Below are 21,139 nucleotides of genomic sequence, written 5' to 3' on the forward strand. Positions count from 1 at the left end.
CTTCTAGTTCTGTCTATTTTTTTTTTTTTTTTGACGCCTAAGAGGCTGAGCTGTATGTAATTTCCATTTTTACCGTTTGGTTCATGTTCCATTAGTTATCCTTTGTTTGCAGCTTTAGATTTTCCTTTCAGGCATTGAAATATCATCAATGGAACATCTAAAAGGATTTCTTCTGACCGCATTATAGACATCAGCAATCTCCAAGGACTTATCTTTTCCTCAGTAGAGTACTGAGTGCCTTCTGACCCCAGAGGCTGTCTTCCAGCATAATTCATTTGTTTTTATGTTGCATTAGCTTTTATGTAGTTTTCACAGTTAGGTACAGGTATGGTTCACCTTGCATTATTTTCTGCAGTTTGAAAGCGCGTTGCCGTGGTCACTGTTCTGATCATCTACCCCTGTAGAAGTCTTGGCCAATGTATGTATGAGGTTTTGTCTGGCGATTTTGCAAAGATTTGACTGGCATTTTACTTGCTGCACATTCCATTCTATACCACATGTAAACTTCATATTTTTACATATATTCTACATTGGTCTCTAATTTATTTTTGTCTTTCTGTAGTTTCTATGCTATGTACTCTGCTATTATTTTCATTTTTCCATTTTATTTTTTATGGCATCATGCGCTAACAAAAGAATTTCATTGTGTGCACATATGACAGATTGAATAGGTGACAACAGTTGAAAACAACAGACAGCATAGTTCATCTCACGCAATATACTGCCATAAGCGCCATCAGGCGGAGGAAGTAAGTTGCTACTATCTTTTTTGCGTTTATGAAATCGTAATGGTACCGGATATAAATAATTCCAGTTATTTTTTTCTTTTTTCAAATTTCGGCAACAGACAATCCAAAATATGTTTCCGCCCGGTTTCGAACCGGGGACCTTTCGCGTGTTAGGCGAACGTGATAACCACTACACTACGGAAACGTAGACATACCTCGGGTTTGTTATTTTGTCACACGAGGAAGAGGCTACATAAACTCAGTAATACTGGTTCAGCTTTGAATTTTCTGTATTTATTTTTTTTCTGGTTTAATATTCGTTTCTGGTATATTTAAGTTGTGGGCTGACACACAATGGCATTATGTGGAATTTGCGAGGTTTGTGTATGACAAAGTAAATCGTTGGTCGCATGATTTATGAAATTATTATTATAGTAAAACGTCACGCTATTCCTGTCGTCGTAATTTATGAATAGTGTTGAATTTCTGTTCATTTATTTAAAAGAGAAAACTTAACTTTCCCATACCGGGAGTCGAACCCGGGCCGCCTGGGTGAAAACCAGGAATCCTAACCGCTAGACCATATGGGAGAAGTTGTTATACCTGCTTACTTCCTTGCTTGTTAAGACAAGTAGAAGGTATTTATTATTGGCTAAATGTAATATATATGTATATATATGTATATGTTTATCTCCTTACGCACTCCTAGAGTGGCATTAGACAACTGCATTGTTTAAGAGTGGAAGATAACAGGAAAAAACAGTACGACAAACAATAGAAAACATGTTGTTATTAGGAGGGTTGTCGACGAAAAGTAGAGACCATATAGTGATCCGTGGGTTACTCTATATTTACATAAAAGTTCTTCGTGCCTATTTTTATTTTATTTTTTCAAAATTCAGAATTATAACCAGCTTTATCGGTTTGGTTTGTCTCTGGTGTAAAGTTTAAACATTCCATGTTACTGCTTGGCAAAGAGCTGTGGCGTAGTATCACGAAATACAGATTCTTAAAGTCTTTCTGCAATTTAACGGTCAGTCAGTAGGGTACGCTAATTTAATTAATAAATTCCTGAAAATCAATGGCGTAGGAGAGAGTTTGATGTTGTCGGGGGAGCAACACGTCTAAAGTTAATCATTTAAATGTAAACGTTTATTATTTGGAGAGGAGGAATGAAGAAATATTAAATATTAGGTTTCCTTGGTTCCTACGCCCCTGTCGAAAATGGTTTATAGGTTAAAAGCGGTGGTTATAAGGCGCGATGTAAATGTGTTTGCAGCAGGAAGCGCATCAGTGCATGTTGAAAGATAAAATCATTTCCTCATGCAATGAATGCGACGGGACACCGCGGAGACCAGCAGTCCGTTGGTCGGCTTGCAAAGCTGCGATAGCTCTGCACAATGAGGGAAGTGATGGAGGACGTATTCATGCTGGTCATAGTCACCCTGCTGAGCGTCCTGCAAAACGGTAGGAGGAATTACACTCCCTTAAATATGACAAACAGGCTTTTCTCTCTCCGTGCAAATAGAACTGAGCTGTGCATTTTCTCCGCTGGAGACAGATATTACCAGACTATTTCATGAGTGAAAATATGTAGAATAACCCATGAGTAAAACATTTTGGGTCCTTAATTGTATCAAAGTTGCCAACTTTGATCAGCTGACTGGAGTGAGATATTCAATTTGAGTCAAGTCTGCACACGCATGCACACGTATTTACATGTATGTAGTAGTTTTATTATCTTGTAGTTTATAGGGTTTGCAAACTACCCCAAACGGTTTTGATGTAACTAATATAATAGAATAATACAGATTTACCGTAATATTTCTCGCGTAAGACAGTCTCGCCAGATGCGAGAGAGTAGGCGTCCCTGCTGGATGTGTACGTGACAGCGGCGCTTATAGCTGTGTATGAGGTCTGCTTGGACCCCAGATATCTCAATAATAATTAAAAAGCTTAGTGTGATGATGTTGTGAGTGGATGCTATGCAAAGACGTCCGGTGTCCTAACAATAGTTTCACTGCCTTTTTTTCCCAGTCTCATTTGCGAATAAGGTTGAAAAAGAATGCAAGACGGCCAATGCAAAAACGGCTGTTTACGAAAGAGTTTACTGCGCGAAGTAAGTGCCCCAAGATACACTTAGAGATCCGAGCAAAGAAATACACTTCCAGACAGACTTTCTGATCCCTTTGGTGGAGAATTATTTTGTTACAAAGTCAAACATTATATTTGTCTTGGGCTATACCTTATTTGCCTCATTTGTTTTTGCATGTTGGGTTAAATTTTACAACAGCCGAATTTCATGTTTTGACTAACCCTGCAAAGATAATTTGTTTAAACGAAAAAAAGCACAGGAAATCCTCTTGGAAATTACAGTAACATCCCAGAAGAATTAATTTCCTTCTAGCTTCAAATGGATATATATACCTTCAGATTTGCATTAAATTGCAAGTAGTAATAGGGGATAAGTCATGCTTTTGTTTAAATTTTGATCATTCACTAGATGTTTTCACCCAGAAATTGGAAACTATAATTTAAAAATTTTGGTTTCATAATGTGTACAAAAATAGGGTGTTCCGCCAAAGGAGCGCACGTACCGGAAAGACATATAATGACACAGTCTATTTCGGAGAAAGTTATTTATGAGGTTGATCACAATAGCCTAAGAAATGTATAGTTTTCAACATATTTGAAATTTGAATTTAAGCGTTTCAAATTCCTTGACATGGTTTACCTCCTTTTTCAGATTATGTTTTAATTTGCTATAACAAAGCGACTCTTTACTTAACTGCTAAGACACGAGTTCATACCTCAGTGTAAGACAGACGCAAGCTACCTGCACCTCCGTTTTTGCACGTGTTGCATACGGAGATGTTGCCGGTGTTCTGTCGAGTTGAGCTACTTTGTCGAGTTAGGCTACCGTAGTGCTAATCGATAGCCCTAACCCTAACTCTTACTCTAACCCTAACCCCCCAAAAACCCCTAAAACCCTTACTCTAACCCTAACCCCTAAAACCTAACCCTAATCCCAAGACAGTGGAACTGCACATGCTCAGAAAGGCTCGATAGCACGTCTCGATAAGTAGCTCAACTCGTCAGAACACCAGTATATAGTCCATACAGCTGAACACATCCCATCAGAACACAAACTCAGCAGAGGAGTTACCAGACATCCCTTCATTTCACATGGTCTTTTCTGTTCCTTTACAGTCGGAACTGCATGGACACATATCCCACCTTTATCGCTGTTATGTGGTGTGCTGGCATATGTCTGAGCCAAGGTAAGGGAGCTGATGATTGCAGTGATTTATTCAGCCATTAAGGGCAGAAAGAATCCAATATCCAAAGCCTAGCCCTGCCCCGTGTTAGCTGACATATTCCCTTCCACAACACCATGGCCATTCAAGCCCCAGGAATTAACCAACAGGGGTCATTGCAGGCTGGGGTCATCTTGGTCTTGAGATTATATCTGGCTGCTGAAAAAGCTTATGCCTGGTGATTTTTTGACCCCATTACTAAAATATGATGTACAACATTGGCCAGAATTGTGGAAACTCTTCCAATTTTAGAGATTGCAGAACTTTATTCAAATGTTGCTCCAGTTACTTATTTAATCGTCCAATGTATGATATTTGTAACATTCTTTGTAACATTCTTCATATTTGTAGCATTCCTTATAGACATTGCCGCCAATACTGGTGTAGTAATTTTTAATGCGCAATGCCAAAAATGCTATGTGTGTCCACAATTTTGGCCACTAGCATATAAAAGCACGCATTATGTGTGCTGTAGCTGTCATGTCAGTTTGGTTTAGGGTTGTTAGTTCCATCTGAGCACAAGAGAGGAAATCCCTTCAGTTGGCAGTAGCTTCTAGATCCATTTCTTTCCACCAATCTAGATGTTTAGTTGCAGGTTTCGGAAAGGCACCAAATCTCCTCTAGCTTGTCCGACTCAAACGACAACGCAGAATTCTGTAGCTACCCTGCCTAGCTGGAGCTTAATGGTCAAAGGTGTTTTGTAAGACCATCTAAACAAACTTTATGCTAACTTTCTCCACCAGCCATAGCAATAGGTGATGTGGTTGCGAAACAGGAAGTTGAGAGATATTCAAGTGAGCAGAGGGTAATTTGAAAGCCACAGGCAGTTATATATACACATTAGGTACAGGGCTACTTAGTCAAGGCTACATTAAGCCAAAGGCACATGGGACACTAAATATATAAATTCTGATATATTCATTCTTGTTATGTGTTTGTGTGTTAAATTTTTGCTGTAGTATCACCCTGTCCCAATTGTACCTTCATCTATATTACACTGTCCTCAAACATTAATAAAAAACATTTCAAATGTGGAAATATGCAGTACTGTAAAGGTTATACATGTATGAAACTGAGGTATGTATGACTGAGTTTACTCATTTTTCTCTTTTCTTCACTCCAGCACCGGCTGCCTTTGCGGGAATTATGTACCTGTTTGTTAGACAGAAGTACTTTGTGGGATATATGGGCCAAACGCCACAAAGGTATCTTTCACTCTCCTTTGGGGTTGGTTTGTCTTGGGAGGTCAAATTAGCAAGAAAACTTTGTTTGGGAACGCTTTACATTCAGTGCACCTTCATAATGCATTCATTATGCATTCATAGAACATTCATAAGCAGCATGCAAGTACACCTTAACATCCTAACATCCCTTAACAGCTTTAATATACATTAATAACAAACATTACATGATTATACAAGTATAATGTTTGTTATTATTATTTAATGTTAATGTATATTACAGCTGTTAAGGGATGTTAGAATGTTAAGGTATACATACATGATGTTTTATAAATACATTATGAAGGTGTACTGAACGTTTTATGAATGCAATATAAAGGCATTATGAAGGTGCAATTAATGTAAAGCGTTACCCTTTGTTTAATTCTGAGCTGTTTTCAGACTTAATTTAAATGTGATGGAGATTTAGTACTAGTCAGACTCATATCTTGCAGACTTTATGCAAAAGAACGGGGCGGGGCCACTGTCCCACTGGGAAAATGCCCTCTACGCCAGACGGCTAGTCTAGGCCTGGTCATAAGGCTATGATTACTATGTCCTGATCCTCTGCTCTTGTTCAAATTCAAATTTGAAATATTGTAACAAAAGTGTCCTAATTGACCATTGATACAGAAGCTTTTAAAGGCTGTAAAGTAGCATTTGTTCTAAGAGAAGCAAATTTTTAGTCTCATTCGAGTTAATAAAAATGATCATTGTATTTTCCCTTTGCTGATGGCTAAGAATAATTTGTTCTTCTGTTTTGGGATTATGGTGTCATCTCGCTGCCACGAGATTTATTTGAACTGTATTGCAGCCCAACTTCTGTGATTAATTTTGGGTACTCATGACTCTTAATTTTTTCGCATCATTTGTATACGAGCAAATTATGCATAAGCATACAATAGGGGGATTCCCTCAGCTAGATTCTATCTTCATGCACCTCTGCAGTGACAGACCTGAATGCAGAGATGCAAACAAACTTGCTGACGTGCCTAGACACACAGGCACATTTGCATGCATGTATGCAAATACAGGAGGCGCATGCAAACGTGCCTGGCATGCAGTTGTAGCACCTGTCTTTTGTTGCGCCGCTATCTTTTTAATTTTGAAACACAAGGCCTGGGTTGCAAATGAGTTTGGAGAGTGAAGCAAATGGTAATTATGCTTGCATCATCATATTTTTTTTCCTCTTTGAGCTATTATGGTTTCACAGTAGATTATCTGCAGTGGTACTCAATTTTGATACTTAAGTAAAAGTTCAGATTTCACATGAAAGTGGTACTTGAGTAAAAGTGAGTGTCATCCAGTGAAATACTACTCTAGTAAAAGTATAAAATACCTTAAAAGTGCTTAAGTATGAAAAGTAAAAAGTACTACTCATTCAGGTTTATCTTATAAAGAGCAACCTATCCTTTTAAACTCACTAAAGATGGGTTTGAATATAACATTGTAAGTTATAGGGCATCACAATAAGGAAACTGAGTCGCAAGAGGATAAGTGGATATTCTCTTTTTATTCAGAAAATGTTCCATTTGTAGGTAACTTGGTAACAGTTGGAGGCCACTGCAGTTGGCAGTGGTGAAATTTGCCAAAGCTCCCCTATGCAGTTTAGCAGAATAATACTACACTGTTTTTTATTCTGTGAAAAATGAAAGACTGATCTGCGGGCCAGATGCAATAGTAAGTTATAAATATGCTGCCAGCCGGTGCTTTGAGACTTGGTGGTGAATGCAGTGAATGAACTGGCGAAATCCCCCATCCTTCACTGCGGAAAACGGCTTATTGACCAAAGCAATCCTCTCCTTTATTTTAGTGGTGTCACTGGTTTGCAGCATGGTGACACTAACCGCTGTTGCATCACATGGCTGTTGCCTCACGCCTCTGGGCCCGGGGTCTGAGTCTCTGCCCTGACTCCATGTGTAAGCAGTTTGCACGCTTTGTTCCTTGGGTTCTCCCATTTCCAGCCACAATCCAAAACTGTGCTAAGGTGAATAGGAGTTAGGGAATTGTCAGTAGCTGTGACTGTGAGCGTGCCCTGCAGTGGGTTGGCAACACATCCTGGGCTGTTCCCTGCCCTGCGCCCACAGGCTCTGGACCCCTGAGACCCTGAATAGGACAAGCGGTGCAGAAAATGGATGGATGTATTTAGCTCTGGTGCCAGTAACTTTGAACATTGATAACAGAAAATTTAAATATCAGTGTCACAACGTGCAGGTACGGAGCAGAAACACAGGAGCAGAAGTCCAGGGAGTTGGGGTAACGTAGGGTTTATTTAGGAGGAAACACACTTGGGAACATGAAACAACAGGCATGGATAATTAACTGACGTCAATGACCGGACTGGGGAAACATTCACAGAAACTCACAAACTCAGAAACTTGTATATACAACAGCAATTAACACAACTAGAAACAGCTGGTAAGATGGGGATTCCACACAGGATCGATGAGGGGGCATGGCACACAAGAGGATCGGCACGATCGGGGCATGACAATCAGCCAGTAATACGGGCATGTTATCCTATATTCATAAAGACAATATGTAACGATGATGATGGTGATGATGACTGGACGATAATAATAATAAAAAGAGATAAATATATTGCTCAAGAATCTCTCTATCCATGCATTTTGTATACTCACTTGTCCTGTGCAGAGTCATAGTTGTCTGTTGCCAGTCCCAGAAGCGATGGACACATGACAGGGGAATAGACCTAGAGAGATTCTGAGTGAAAAAAGTCATGCTTCATATTTTACCCAGAATCATTCAGCCCTACCCTCAGATGCGGGCATGGCACACACAAGGATCGTACGGAGCTGGGCATGACAGTAACAAAATGAAATGACATAAGGTAACAAAATGAAATGACATAAGGTAACAAAATCAGTCCTAAAAATAGAGAAATATATCAAAAGTATCTAAAAGATTAGTTATAAGTAAACATGAGAGTTTTTAAAGAGCAGGTTGCAGTTACTGTATAGCTTATCACATTTATTTTTGTATATTTTATTTTACTTTCTAATTTTGTGAGTAATCATGGTCTCATGCAGACTGTATTAGAGTAAAAAGTCATTATTTGACTCAGAAATGTAACAAAGTGATAGTAAGAGTTACAACAACTTAAAACACTCAAGTAAAGTACAAATCTGGAAAGCAAACTGCTCAACTAAAGTAATGTTGCACCTCTGATTCTCAGTTAATAGGAAAGAAGTTTTCTGAAGAACCTTTTGATCCATTAGAGATTAAGTGAGGTAATTTTTCTTGACTAATTTCATGTTTGATAAATTACTATAGCGCTACACTACAAAGACTGCTGAGCACAAGGTTTGTTCCATCCCAGATTCACAGCTGCTCTCACAACGTTGCCAAGCAGTCAGTCATGTTATAATGTGTGATGTTTTGACACTGACAGTGACACCAGCTTCTGCCCCATCCCCCCAACAGCACCCCTGGGTACCTCTTCGGCAAGCGCATCGTCGCTTTCCTCTTCGTCATGTCCGTCGTGGGCATCATCAGCTTCCTGCTTGCCGAGTACTTTGCTGTCGACTACAAGGAGTACATCCGCACCATGACTAACGCGGCCTCTGCTCTGCTCTTGATTCCCTGAGAAGACCCGCCTGCTCAAAATAGTATAGCAAGACTTTGGTTGTTCAGAATTTGTTTCTGAAATGGATCTTTTTATTTGAAATAAAAAAAGTCATTCAAATGATTTTTAAAATGTTCATTTAACTAAATAATCATCATCAATGGTTGAGTTTTTTTTTATTTTTCAAGGAGGGGTGGTAGGGGTCGTACAGTCAGGTCCATAAATATTGGGACATCGACACAATTCTAATCTTTTTGGCTCTATACACCACCACAATGGATTTGAAATGAAACAAACAAGATGTGCTTTAACTGCAGACTTTCAGCTTTAATTTGAGGGTATTTACATACAAATCAGGTGAACAGTGTAGGAATTACAACAGTTTGTATATGTGCCTCCCACTTTTTAAGGGACCAAAAGTAATGGGACAAATTAGCTGCTCAGCTGTTCCATGGCCAGGTGTGTGTTATTTCCTCATTATCTTATTTACAAGGAGCAGATAAAAGGTCTAGAGTTCATTTCAAGTGTGCTATTTGCATTTGGAATCTGTTGCTGTCAACTCTCAATACGAGATCCAAAGAGCTGTCACTATCAGTGAAGCAAGCCATCATTAGGCTGAAAAATAAAAACAAACCCATCAGAGACATAGCAAAAACATTAGGTGTGGCCAAATCAACTGTTTGGAACATTCTTAAAAAGAAAGACCGCACCGGTGAGCTCAGCAACACCAAAAGACCCGGAAGACCACGGAAAACAACTGTGGTGGATGACCGAAGAATTCTTTCCCTGGTGAAGAAAAACCCCTTCAGAACAGTTGGTCAGATCAAGAACACTCTCCAGGAGGTAGGTGTATGTGTGTCAAAGTCAACAATCGAGAGGAATCACCAGAGTGAATACAGAGGGTTCACCACAAGATGTTAAACCATTGGCGAGCCTCAAAAACAGGAAAGCCAGATTAGAGTTTGCCAAACAACATCTAAAAAAGCCTTTACAGTTCTGGAACAACATCCTATGGACAGATGAGACAAAATCAACTTGTACCAGAGTGCTGGGAAGAGTATGGAGAAGGAAAGGACACTGCTCATGATCCAAAACATACCACCTCATCAGTGAAGCATGGTGGTGGTAGTATCATGGCGTGGGCATGTATGGCTGCCAATGGAACTGATTCCCTTGTATTTATTGATGATGTGACTGCTGACAAAAGCAGCAGGATGACATCTGAAGTGTTTCGGGCAATATTATCTGCTCATATTCAGCCAAATGATTCAGAATTCATTGGACGGCGCTTCACAGTGCAGATGGACAATGACCCAAAGCATACTGTGAAAGCAACCAAAGAGTTTTTTAAGGGAAAGAAATGGAATGTTATGCAATGACCAAGTCAATAACCTGACCTGAATCCGACTGAGCATGCATTTCACTTGCTGAAAGCAAAACTGAAGGGAAAATGCCCCAAGAACAGGCAGGAACTGAAGATAGTTGCAGTATATGCCTGGCAGGGCATCACCAGAGATGTAACCCAGCGTCTGGTGATGTCTATGCATTCCAGAGTTCGGACTGTAATTGACTGCAAAGGATTTGCTACCAAGTATTAAAAAGTGAAAATTTGATTTATGATTGTTAATTTGTCCCAATACTTTTGGTCCCTTAAAAAGTGGGAGGCACATATACAAACTGTTGTAATTCCTACACTGTTCACCTGATTTGTATGTAAATACCCTGAAATTAAAGCTGAAAGTCTGTAGTTAAAGCACATCTTGTTCGTTTCATTTCAAATCAATTGTGGAGGTGTATAGAGCCAAAAAGATTACAATTGTGTCAATGTCCCAATATTTATGGACCTGGCTGTATATTTGCGGGTTGTATGGGGTGGGCATACAAATTTTGTGATTTGCCCTTAGGTGCATATTAACTTTTCCTCAAGTACTGACTATACTACACTATAGAAAGTCTATACTCATCATATCTTTTACTCTAATTCCAAATCATTTTCTAACACTATTTGTACAGATCTTGTCACATTGAATTGGTACAAATACAAAAATTGGAAATGACAAAGATAAACTTCAAACTGCTTAAAAAAACAAACCTCTCGCAAGGTATGTGTTCAGTATTTATTGGTTATATAATGCAAAAAAACCAGAACAAGACTTATAGGAAGAAAGTAGGTGCAAATACCAGGGAAGCTAGCTAGCTACCATGGAATCGGCACTTTAATTATTATAAACCTCTTTTTGCGCGTTAACACAGAAAATGTCCTGAAAATGTAGACAGCTATAGAGTGCCTCGGTTTCAGAGTCACGGCTGGAAATGACTTAAAGGCTTTATGCCAGCTGTCTTACCTCCTGTTTTCGTATTTTTAGAATATGACCACAGGTCTGGTGGCTCAGCCCCAGTTACCATGTTAAATCTGAAGAAATATAGAAAATAATTTTTCAGGGTTGCTGAGACAGAAAGATGGATGGCAGAGGAGCCCCATAATAGGGAGTTCTGTCGAGGTGTCCCTGCCGTGAGTTTGTGTGCGGAACTAGTACTCATCCGAGACCGAAATGACAACAATTTGCCTTTGCCTATAAACTATGCATAGACTATAAATCACTTCTATGATCTTTAATTGACCAATTCCATTTAACATAAACCAAATGTTTACACTGAGCACAAAAGCCAAAGTAAATAAAAGTTGATACCCGTCTTTTTTGTTTTTTTCATATGGAGTATTTCTGCTCCTTTGGCACTATCAAATCAGTGAATTTGGAGTTTTCTCCTGTGTCGGATCTAACGACCCTGTAACACGTCCCACGGATCTCCACCTCACAACCAGCTGGAAGACTCATCCGGAACTCTGCCACTTCAGTAACTTTCATTCAACAGGTTCTCGTTACCAGTCTTTCCTCGTGGCACGTGGCGATGCCATATAAAATTACTGTAGTAAGTGTTTTGTGTCTCAATGCGTGCACTTCCCACATATGTCGCTCACAAGCACAGTCAAGTAGTGATGCACCAGTTTTGGAATTAGTACTCCTTCGTGGTTACACACAAATGGTGAATTAGATTGTTTAAAGAGATGGTGTGCAAAAGTCTTAGGCAGTCAAAGAAAATTATGCTTGAATGATCTTCATGTTGGTGTAAAACTATGATATATCAGGGTGTCAGCTTCCTCATTTTAGAACCTCTCCTAACATCAACAACAGTCCAACAACAGTCCAATACACCAGTGTCTACTTCAACCACTACCTCACCTTGTGCGGCTAATCAATACTTCATTGAATTATTTAAACAATTAATTAATTCATCAAGTTGGTGGAGAAATTTAACGAATATATGGAAATGCTGGGGTGTCCCTGAGAAGAGGTTTAGGACCATAGTGGTTCTCATCTAGCTAGCATTAACATATCAGTAGCTTTCTGGAGAACAGAAAAAAATTCTTGTTTGTTTTTTTATTGTGTTGCTGTTAAATTCTGTATGTTATAATGTTAATTTTTTTTGTTTGTTTGTTTTATTCTGTAGGACCTATACACTTACTTCCCAGATAATTAACCTTAAACATTTTCTTTGACTACCTAGACTTGTGCACAGTACCATATATTTGCCCAATTTTGTTGTAAAAAAAATCAGGCTTGAATTTAAGGTTATATACCATCATCAAATACTTTCCTCAGTTTTGTCTGTTTCGTCACATTCCCACAGGTATGGCTGCCCAAATGTACACATCACACTTTTTCCTTACCACACTGCCCAGCATGATTTATCTTGCAGGCCACCATCCATGGAGTCCCAGTAAGCAGGGGCTATGAGGCTGAGGATGCGAGTACTGGGCAACCAGTCAAGTGATAAAGAAATGGTTCGTGTTTACACGATCACTGAAATGGGAAACAAGTGCCACTGTAGAATGCTACTACTACTACTAATAATAATAATAATGAAATGACAGCTCAGACTGCTCCAAGTGCAACTGTGAAAAAACAGGCGGCAACATTTTGCTGCTGACTCACAAGTTGTGTCCCACAGGTCTGTCCTTTGATCTAGGCTGTCTTGACCTCAGGCCAATACCACATCACCAGGAAGAGATACTGGAGGTGTATTTGGGGCTCCTTTTCAATTGGACACAAGATGATTTCCTTGTTGACACTTTGGGACAGAGAGAGGTTGTGATCATGTGACTTCACACATGGGCTTTTATGGGATTGTTGTTGAGACAGCTCTAAATGGCTTTACTTGATTCCAGTAGTTTCACGTTAGTCATTCAAAAGCTTATTTATTTGATCATTCATTCATTTATTCATTCATTCATTTTTGTTAGTTACATTCATTTTACTTAACAGAAGCTTCTGTTCAAAGCCTGTACAAGTGAAGCAAATGGCACATTACAAACATACAACTGTCAAGGAGTCAACTAGGCATAAGTGCAGCTGGGCTGAGCTTCCAATTAATTCCCAGTTACTAGTGCAATCAGTGTAGGAGCAAGAACTACACAATATCTTTCCAACGAAGTAAGACACCTAATAAGCAGCCATCTCCCTGAGGAACAAACAGTTCCTCAATTCAGCTCTCAATGGTCAGAATGCTATGATGTCACTTCCTAGAGATTCTGGGAGGATTTCCCTAGGAGCTCCTGCTTATATTAACATTTTATAAATTTAGCAAAGTGCAATACTAAGAGCATTCAGGGAACACAGAGTGTCATAGATTAGTAGAGGCATTCCTGGAAGAGATGGGTCTTGAGGTATTTCTTGAAGGTGGAGAGAATCTAATGACTGGATGTGGTTTGCTAATTCATCAGGAAACCACAAGCAGAAGCATCTAGAATGAGACGCCTCTCCCTCCGTCCACCAGCCTGACTGTTGATTTCCCCTCTGGACCTTCTCCCCTCCTACAGTAATCCCTGCATTTACCCACCTGAGTAACTCTCCCCTTACAACTGGCACATTCCCTGCCACATGGAATTGTGCCGTAGAATGAAAACCTGACTTTTCCTCGGCATAGTTGAAAAAAATTATTCGGCATATTTATAATATAAAATATAATTCCTTAATATGTAAAAGAAGGAAGCGAAACAGGCCATTTCGAAATTGCTAGACTGTTGCTTTACAGTCTTAACCCTAACCCCCAAACTTAACATATGCCAGCCCACTTTCAAGCTCAATGGACATTGACATTCAGACTTCAACAGTTTTGCAGGTATGGTTAATAAGGAAGCGGAGGATAACCACAAAAATGGCAGGCTGCATGCATAAGGGCCGGGACACACAGGATGAACGGCATGGGTATCATGGGTGCGGAAAGTATCGATTTTAATTTTTGGTGCCCATATTAACAGATTAGAGCAGCCACTCTGCCTGTGTGATAGGTGCATCTCAGACGCAGCACACTCCTCGCAGCAGCAGTGTTTCGTCTAGAGGGTGGGAGTGGCTCCTGTTTCTCAAGGGTGCGGTAAGTGTTTCTTAGCAAAAATAGGCAGTTAAAAGATGTGTCGATAGTCATACTGATAGTGCTAGATCTCTCTGCCACCTTCAACACAGTTAACCACCAAATCCTCCAGGTCACCCTTTTTCAGCTTGACATGACAGCAACCGCTCTGTGCTGGGTAGAAGCATACCTGTCAGACAGATCGTTCCAAGTGGCTTGGGGTGCAGGGGTGTCCGAATCACCAGAATCAGGTAACAACCAGTGTTCCCCATGGCTCTGTCCTTGGCCTTCTCCTCTTCTCTCTTTACATTACCTCTCTAGGTCAGACCAGCCAGTTGCATGGCTTATTTGATCGCTACTACGCAAATGATATCCTGATCTACTTCACCTTCTCTCCTGGGGACACCACAGTCTCTGCTTGGACCATCACTTCCAGCTTAACCTCTCCAAGACTGACCTCCTTGTCTTCCCTGCCAGCTGTACCTTCCAACATGACATCACAGTTCAGCTTGGATCATCCACGCTCTCTCCATCAAGGTCTGCCAAGAACCTAGGGGTAATGATACATGACCAGCTGTCCTCTGCTGAGCGTATAACAGCGGTCTCTCAATCTTGCATGTTTACCCTGTATAACATCAGGAAGATCAGGCCTTCTCTCTCTTACTATGAGGTTCAGCTTCTAGTTCAGGTCCTTGTTACCTCATTACTATACTACTGCGATTTTGTACTAAGAGGTCTACCGGCTTGTGCTATCTGACCACTGCAAATGATTCAAAACATTATAGCACCCCTGATATTCATTCAACCTAAACATTCTCATGTCACACCCCTTCTTCACTGGCTCCCTATTAGCTCTCAGATCAAGTTCATGTCCGTGGTTCTGGCTTACAGGTCCATCAGTGGACAGGAACCCATCTCCATTAAAAGGCTCCTCAAGACCTATGTCCCATCTCGCCCCCTTCAGTCAGCAAACCAACACTGCTTGGAGCTCCCTTCACCATGAGAGAACTGTCACTCCAGAAGGTTCTCTTGTGTGGTTCCCCGCGGGTGGAATGAGCTGCTGAACCACGTCCGGTTATCAGACTCCCGCTCCACCTTCCAGCCCCTTCTGTTCCATGAATTTCTCTCCTAGCCTGATACCTATTTACACTCCCTGAATGTCCTTATGTTGCACTTTTAGTCCTTGAATAGTCCTATTAGATCTCGCTTTGTCAGAAATTGTTGTGTAGCCCCTGCTCCAATAATTCTTACACTTGTACCTGGACATCCATTGGAAGCTATGCCTAGATTCACTTATATCTAGTTGACTCCAACTAAAAGCATGTATCCTTACAAAATGCCATTTGCTTCACTTGTATGTTGCTTTGGAAAAAAGCATCTGGTAAATATATAAAATTTACCAGAAGCAGACAGTCCTGTGGAATCCCTAGGAAATTGTCATCGCATTCTGACCATGGAGGGCTGAACTGAGGAAATTGCCTGTTCCCCGTGGAGCCAACCAGTGCAATTTGACATATCCTTTAAGTTCTTGTTTAGAATTAGGGGGGTTCCTGAGTGTTGCTGTCTGTTTGGGGAGTTTGATTAGTTTTGAGTTTGATTTCACCTTACTTCCCAAAAAACATTTGATTGTTTTCATAATATACATTAAAAGCATATTTTTACTGATGTTTTCTAGTTCTTTAATTTGGCTTCAGGTGTTTACCGCAGCACTACACTTGCATAAATCCATCCAACCGTCTTTCATAATCGTGTTTACAGTGCATGGTTGTGGTGGGTGTGCAGTCTGTCCCTAGACGCACATGGCAGAAGGCAGGGGACGCCCTGGAAGGAATACCAATTCCTTGGAGAGCACACAAACACACACACTGGGCAATTCGAAACACCAATGCTATGAACAATGCTGACAAACAAATGTTTTTTGAACTGCAGGAGGAACTTGGAGTAAAATTGTATAAATATGAATAAACATACAGTACCAGTCAAAAGTCTGGACACAACTACTGAAAATCATTTGTTTTTCAACACAGTGACAACCCTAAGCTCACCTCGAGGTTATATGAGTGCTGTATTATCTTGTGAACAAGGAAAGAGATGGAATGCTGTGACAGATGACCTGCCCCCCCCCCCCCAAACCCTATAGAGCTGGTTAGGGGTGAGCTGAATCAAAGAGTAAGAGAAAGGTATCCAACTTGTGCCCAGAATTTGTGGAAACTCCATCAGGACCGGTGGAGAAGCATTCCAGGTGGCTACATCTGGAAGCTGGTTGAAAGAATCCCAAGAGTCTACAATGCTGTCATCAAAGCCAATGGGGGCTATTTCGAAGAGTTTATAGTTTGAGAAAATATTGAGATGTTGAACACTTGTATGGCTGTTGCAGTATTTCATATGTATTACTTAATTTCCTCTAAGCTGAAATAGAGAGAAATGCATTAAAAGTGTGTTCAAACATTTGACTGGTACTGTATTTTGTGAATAGGTTCAAGTTCTGTGTGGGAAGGAATACAAGCAGGGTATTACTGTTTACTGAATCATATGAGAAATGTATGTTAAGCCCATGAGTCAAGCATATACTGACTAATAACTTATTCAACTGATTCATAACGATATTCAGCTGACGTCAGTAACTCTGAATATTTAACCTCTTGACACTAGCTCCAACATCGACAAGCATGTGTTACATATGTAACTGAATGTGTTAGATGTAGATATAATTACAAGACTACTTGCGATCTCTGACCACAAGAGCGCGCACCTGAACAACTTTTCTAAACATATAAATAAATAATAAGAATATATATAATGAAAAATCCCATCGAATATCTGTAGTCAACGGGTTGCTGGAAACATCGCTCGGAAGCGTTGCCCGGTGTAACGCATCGCGGAGCCGCCAGTGCCGTGTCGCTATGCTGCCCGACGACTTCCACGCCGGAATCAAAGTCCCGCCCTGGTTCATTCTCCTCTTCTTCAGTAAGTACAGCTGAAGTTGCGATCGCTTGCCTTCCTTTTTATCAGTGCATAGCCTTGATGTGCATCGCATGCACGTGGCGACGCCCCCCCCAGAACCGTGCGCTTGCTTATTAAAGTGGGGATGTGGAGGCGACGAGGCGTTCGCCGCGCGCTCCTGGGAGACAGTACCCACGCATCCACGGCGTTGTCTGGCCGCACATACAAAGCAGCTCGTGTATTATGTTTTTTTTCCGCGAGTTGCGCAGGTGGCTGTGAATGCGGTTTTCTCTAAAAGTGCGGAGCGTCGCCGCTTATGGATTAATTTATTAGCTAATTAATACAGCTATTATTTACGGCAGTAAGTGGCGTATACGTGTACACAGTAAGATAATGGTGAGGTAACAAAAGCCAGTTCTGTACACCCCGAATATGTTGACCAAACTTACCTACGCTTACCAACTTAGAGAAATGATTTTTTAATGAACACCGATTGTTTTTTTGTGTGTACAGGTTTCTTCTGTGCGACTGGGAATCAGTCTGCTTCATGATTTAAATGTAGTCTCTCCTGCGTTAATCCCACTTGCAACCCATAATTTGAAATGTGATTTTTCACGGGTGAAGAAGTCTGTATTAGTCATCATTAGATGTACTGGTGAGGGTATATTACCTACTCAGGCTGACAGACCTACTTATGAGTAATTAGCTGGTGTCCACCTGTTTTCAAATCCGCTGTAAAAATCACCGGAATCCTGTAGTACGGTACTTAGTATGCACGAACTGAATTACATTCATATTTAAGTTACATTTTACATTTGTGCTTGTCTTGAAAATAACTGGGTCACCGACGCCTGCGGCTGTGCTGCTCTCGAACAAATGCACTAACGTTAAGACAGTTTAGCTTTTCCATAACACTTCATTCGATTTAGCGACACATACGTGGAAAACCACAGACAGAAATGATTCATCTGCTTTTATACTAAACTCACTTGTTGCCCGTTCGGCAGTTAAACTGTTTTTACATGATTTACGCACGTACATGTATTTGAAATGTAACGTAATTGTATTTATTGAAATGTTTTTCTCTGACTTGTGGGAGAAATAATTTGATTGATTGCTGCCCTTATAATTATTTTACCGGAAATGTACAACACAACATTGTCGCCACATGAAAATATAGTCATTTGAGGTACATTTAGCTTGTTCTGTGAAAGGTGCCCTTTATTGAATATAAAAACTGCTAGCCAGTTTCAGCATGCAGTGCTCCTGCATCCTCATCCATCTGGCCTGAAATGTGAGCCCCACTGCAGTGGACAGGCAGATCTGCTTGTGGTAGGGCCAGCCATCCTGGACAGCCTTGTGGTACAGATGTGGTGTTTATCCGTCACTCAGAAAAACCCGAACACGAACGTAATGGCGCTCTGAGAGTCAAGACGCCTTCAGATGCTCTTAAGATAGCGGGATTAACCAACATTTTTGAGTAGACAGTCGTGCCTTCAGGCCCTTATTCTCACATTCTTCCTCACCTTCGAATCTCATGATGGGGCAAGAGTATTCTGTGTGCTGTTTCACTCTGCAGCATTTTGAAATGGCAATCCATCTTTCAAAAGACTTTCACCACTATACATGTATCCTTCTACCGGGGAATTAAGATATTCTGTTTCCTGTCAGGTACCTTTATTCATGTTCAGCAGCTTTGGTTGAATATTTGGAGATATTCACAGGTTCAGATCATGTGCATTCAGCGCTTAATTTCTCTGTGCTTAGTCAGTTGGTGACTGGAGAAAGTAGAGTTCCAAACCAACAATGGGTGGGATTATTGTGCATTCTAAATCATCAGCTGGTTTATCGCTCTTCTTATTGGTTGTTTTCCTGGTTCCCTTTGGGTTAAACCAGCCAATGATTGACAACACTCTGTAAATGCTGCTCACTGTGGATTTTCAAAGCCTTTTCTCCCATCACTGTTATCACTATGGAGACAGGTACGTGCTAATCAGTAATAAGAGACTGAATGAGGCGATAAAGACCTTTGTGAGGTCAGAGGCTGCCCACATTGGCTTCGAGAGGCCAGCCAGCATTTGTATAATGTCCTGAAATTAGCCACATCCTTTTGACTTCCTCTTCCTCTGGGTCCGGGGTCTTGAGCGGATGGGGGTGGTGGAGGAGAGGCACGTCTTTGGGCAGATGCTGTGCAGCTTGTTTACACTTCTGCTTTTGCTGCCCTCCCTACATGCACGCCGCAAAAAGTAAGGAAATGAAAATATGCATTCTGACACTGACCAAACCTCAGACCAGTTTAAGATTTTGTTTTCTTTTTAAAATTGTAAGTGATGAAGCCTTGCTCAAGTCTTGCACAGCAATTGGGTTAAATACCCCCCCGTAAGAGTACAGTTCCCTCCCCTGCTCCTTGTAGAGGGCAGCAAGTGTCATAGGACCATGCATCCTTTCTCTTCCCAGCAGGATAAGGAGACACAGCGTGGGAACACCTATACGTATTTCTACCGGAATGCTCTACGTCCTGCCCACACTACACTGAAGCGGCAGTGTGCCATGAGGAGTGCGATCGCGTGCTTAAAATAGGGGCCGTGGGAGGGGTTAGACACACATGGGCCGAGAGTGTTTCTGAGCTCCTGATGTGTCTTCCTGCTCGGCCACGCTCTGATCTGCATGTGCATCTCTTCCCCCCCCCCCCCCCCCCGTTGCTCCTCTTATAACCAACCCCCTCCCTTTTTTAATTTGATCCCTCCATAGTGCCTTTCAGCATCCCTGGCAGGGACTTAAAAGACAGCAGCGCTCAGGTAAGCACAGCTTGTTTGTGGGGGGGGGGTTGTATTGGGAGGGGGGGGGTTCTAATTTTAGATCCCTGGTTTGTTGCATGAATTTCTTTGCATTTACCCTTATGCAAAGCTTCTGTCTTCTGTATCTTCAGTCTCAGCCGTTAAAGGTCCGATTTCTTTGAGTTCTGAGTCATGGTCAACATGTGTGTGGCCCAATGGTGAAAACGGGATTTGAACACACAACCTTCCAACACAGAACCCTAACCTGCTAAAAGCTACAAACCACCCCATAGGACTATAATATGTATCATTGTAATCCCACCCCCAGTCCCAGAAACAAAGTTCTGCACCGCACACTAGAATACACACGGTCCCGCTTCTCTCCAAATGTGGGCAGCTCATTCTTCTAGACTGGGCAGAACCGAAATACTCAGGACAGAGATGGACTCTCGCAGAATATGGGCTGTTTGACTATCAGCACCACTGTTGTTTTGTGATATGTTTTGTGTCATTTTGTGTTATCTATCATACAGTGTTATTTATTGTGTAATATTGCTGTCCATGTTATTTATTGTCACAGTGTCCTCATTGTGTGGTGATGCTGCTCACTGTTATTCTGTATCGTACTATTAACTGACAGCCTGCGGGAAGCGTATGAGGAGGCATCCCATCGCACATGTCGCAATAAACTTGAAACTTACAAATTTGAAACTTGCGCCGTCGGAGTCTCCAAGCCGATTCTCCAATGTGAACCTGACCGGCTCCACCTCAGGCTGGCCCCTTCCTCCTTCACTGGGCACTTGCTGACATTTGGTCCAGCAGGGCTGCAAAATTGGCACCCCGTCACGTGTTGCTGCTCTTCTGCAGTCAGGGAGAGACAAGGCCTCTTTCTTCAGGGGAATCGCAATAAGTGGCGTTAGCTGGGACCCCCTGCTGGTACACTGCGGGCTTTGTTAAAAAAATTCAATCTGGAGTTTGCTCCCCCTACCCTCTCAGTGACATTGTCGGGATTTTCCTCCAGTCCACCATAAGGATTAAGAAAATTGGTTTCGCTCGTTGTGCAAAATCCCAGCAGCCCAGGGACAATGAGGGAGCTGCTTTTGCTCAGAGAGATGTGTCCCTGTATTTACTGATACCACTGGGTAAAGCTGAGAGGGGT

The 21,139-nt window shown here is 41.3% G+C and overlaps 2 protein-coding genes and 2 non-coding genes across 10 annotated transcripts in view; 2 read left to right on the forward strand and 2 right to left on the reverse strand.

The window, feature by feature from the left end:
- Positions 1-860: 860 nt before the first annotated feature.
- Positions 861-933, reverse strand: trnav-aac (transfer RNA valine (anticodon AAC)). The gene has a single exon. It is a non-coding gene; the product is annotated as a tRNA-Val (tRNA).
- Positions 934-1,194: 261 nt separating this feature from the next.
- On the forward strand, positions 1,195-8,974 carry alox5ap (arachidonate 5-lipoxygenase-activating protein). 6 transcript variants are annotated; one of them, XR_011983434.1, is made up of 7 exons: positions 1,642-2,195; positions 2,766-2,847; positions 3,939-4,009; positions 5,169-5,250; positions 8,026-8,116; positions 8,462-8,516; positions 8,710-8,848. XR_011983434.1 is itself a non-coding variant. In XM_023827722.2 (6 exons), exons 2-6 carry the CDS (start codon positions 2,129-2,131, stop codon positions 8,870-8,872), a joined length of 465 nt encoding a protein of 154 aa, XP_023683490.1. In that variant the 5' UTR covers positions 1,195-1,366; positions 2,008-2,128; the 3' UTR covers positions 8,873-8,974. The 6 variants fall into 6 exon arrangements, 5 of the variants coding, with proteins under 5 accessions (XP_023683490.1, XP_023683492.1, XP_072557893.1 ...); XM_023827722.2 differs by lacking the exons at positions 8,026-8,116; positions 8,462-8,516 and adding an exon at positions 1,195-1,366 and having other exon boundaries at positions 2,008-2,195; positions 8,710-8,974; XM_023827724.2 differs by lacking the exons at positions 8,026-8,116; positions 8,462-8,516 and adding an exon at positions 7,079-7,184 and having other exon boundaries at positions 1,641-2,195; positions 8,710-8,845.
- Positions 1,247-1,318, reverse strand: trnae-uuc (transfer RNA glutamic acid (anticodon UUC)). Its single transcript has one exon. It is a non-coding gene; the product is annotated as a tRNA-Glu (tRNA).
- Positions 8,975-17,060: 8,086 nt separating the features above from the next.
- The window catches only part of b3glctb (beta 3-glucosyltransferase b), a 35,059-nt gene continuing 30,980 nt past the window's right edge, over positions 17,061-21,139 (forward strand). The window contains exons 1-2 of one of the 2 annotated variants that reach the window (XM_023827774.2): positions 17,061-17,227; positions 19,955-20,001. In XM_023827774.2, the coding sequence (XP_023683542.1) occupies positions 17,164-17,227; positions 19,955-20,001 (111 nt within the window). In that variant the 5' untranslated portion in view covers positions 17,061-17,163. Of the gene's footprint in view, positions 17,228-19,953; positions 20,002-21,139 lie in introns of those variants that run through there. The other variant, XM_023827775.2, reaches the window with a different exon arrangement.

Source organism: Paramormyrops kingsleyae, chromosome 18, assembly GCF_048594095.1.
Source record: "Paramormyrops kingsleyae isolate MSU_618 chromosome 18, PKINGS_0.4, whole genome shotgun sequence".
Classification (NCBI taxonomy): Eukaryota; Metazoa; Chordata; class Actinopteri; order Osteoglossiformes; family Mormyridae; genus Paramormyrops; species Paramormyrops kingsleyae.

Coding starts and splice junctions, on each gene's coding strand:
- alox5ap (XM_023827722.2), top strand. CDS start 2,129: ATGAGGGAAGTGATGGAGGACGTATTCATGCTGGTCATAGTCACCCTG. Junction 2,848..3,938: donor GAAAGAGTTTACTGCGCGAA/GTAAGTGCCCCA, acceptor GTTCCTTTACAG/TCGGAACTGCATGGACACAT. Junction 5,251..8,709: donor ATGGGCCAAACGCCACAAAG/GTATCTTTCACT, acceptor TCCCCCCAACAG/CACCCCTGGGTACCTCTTCG.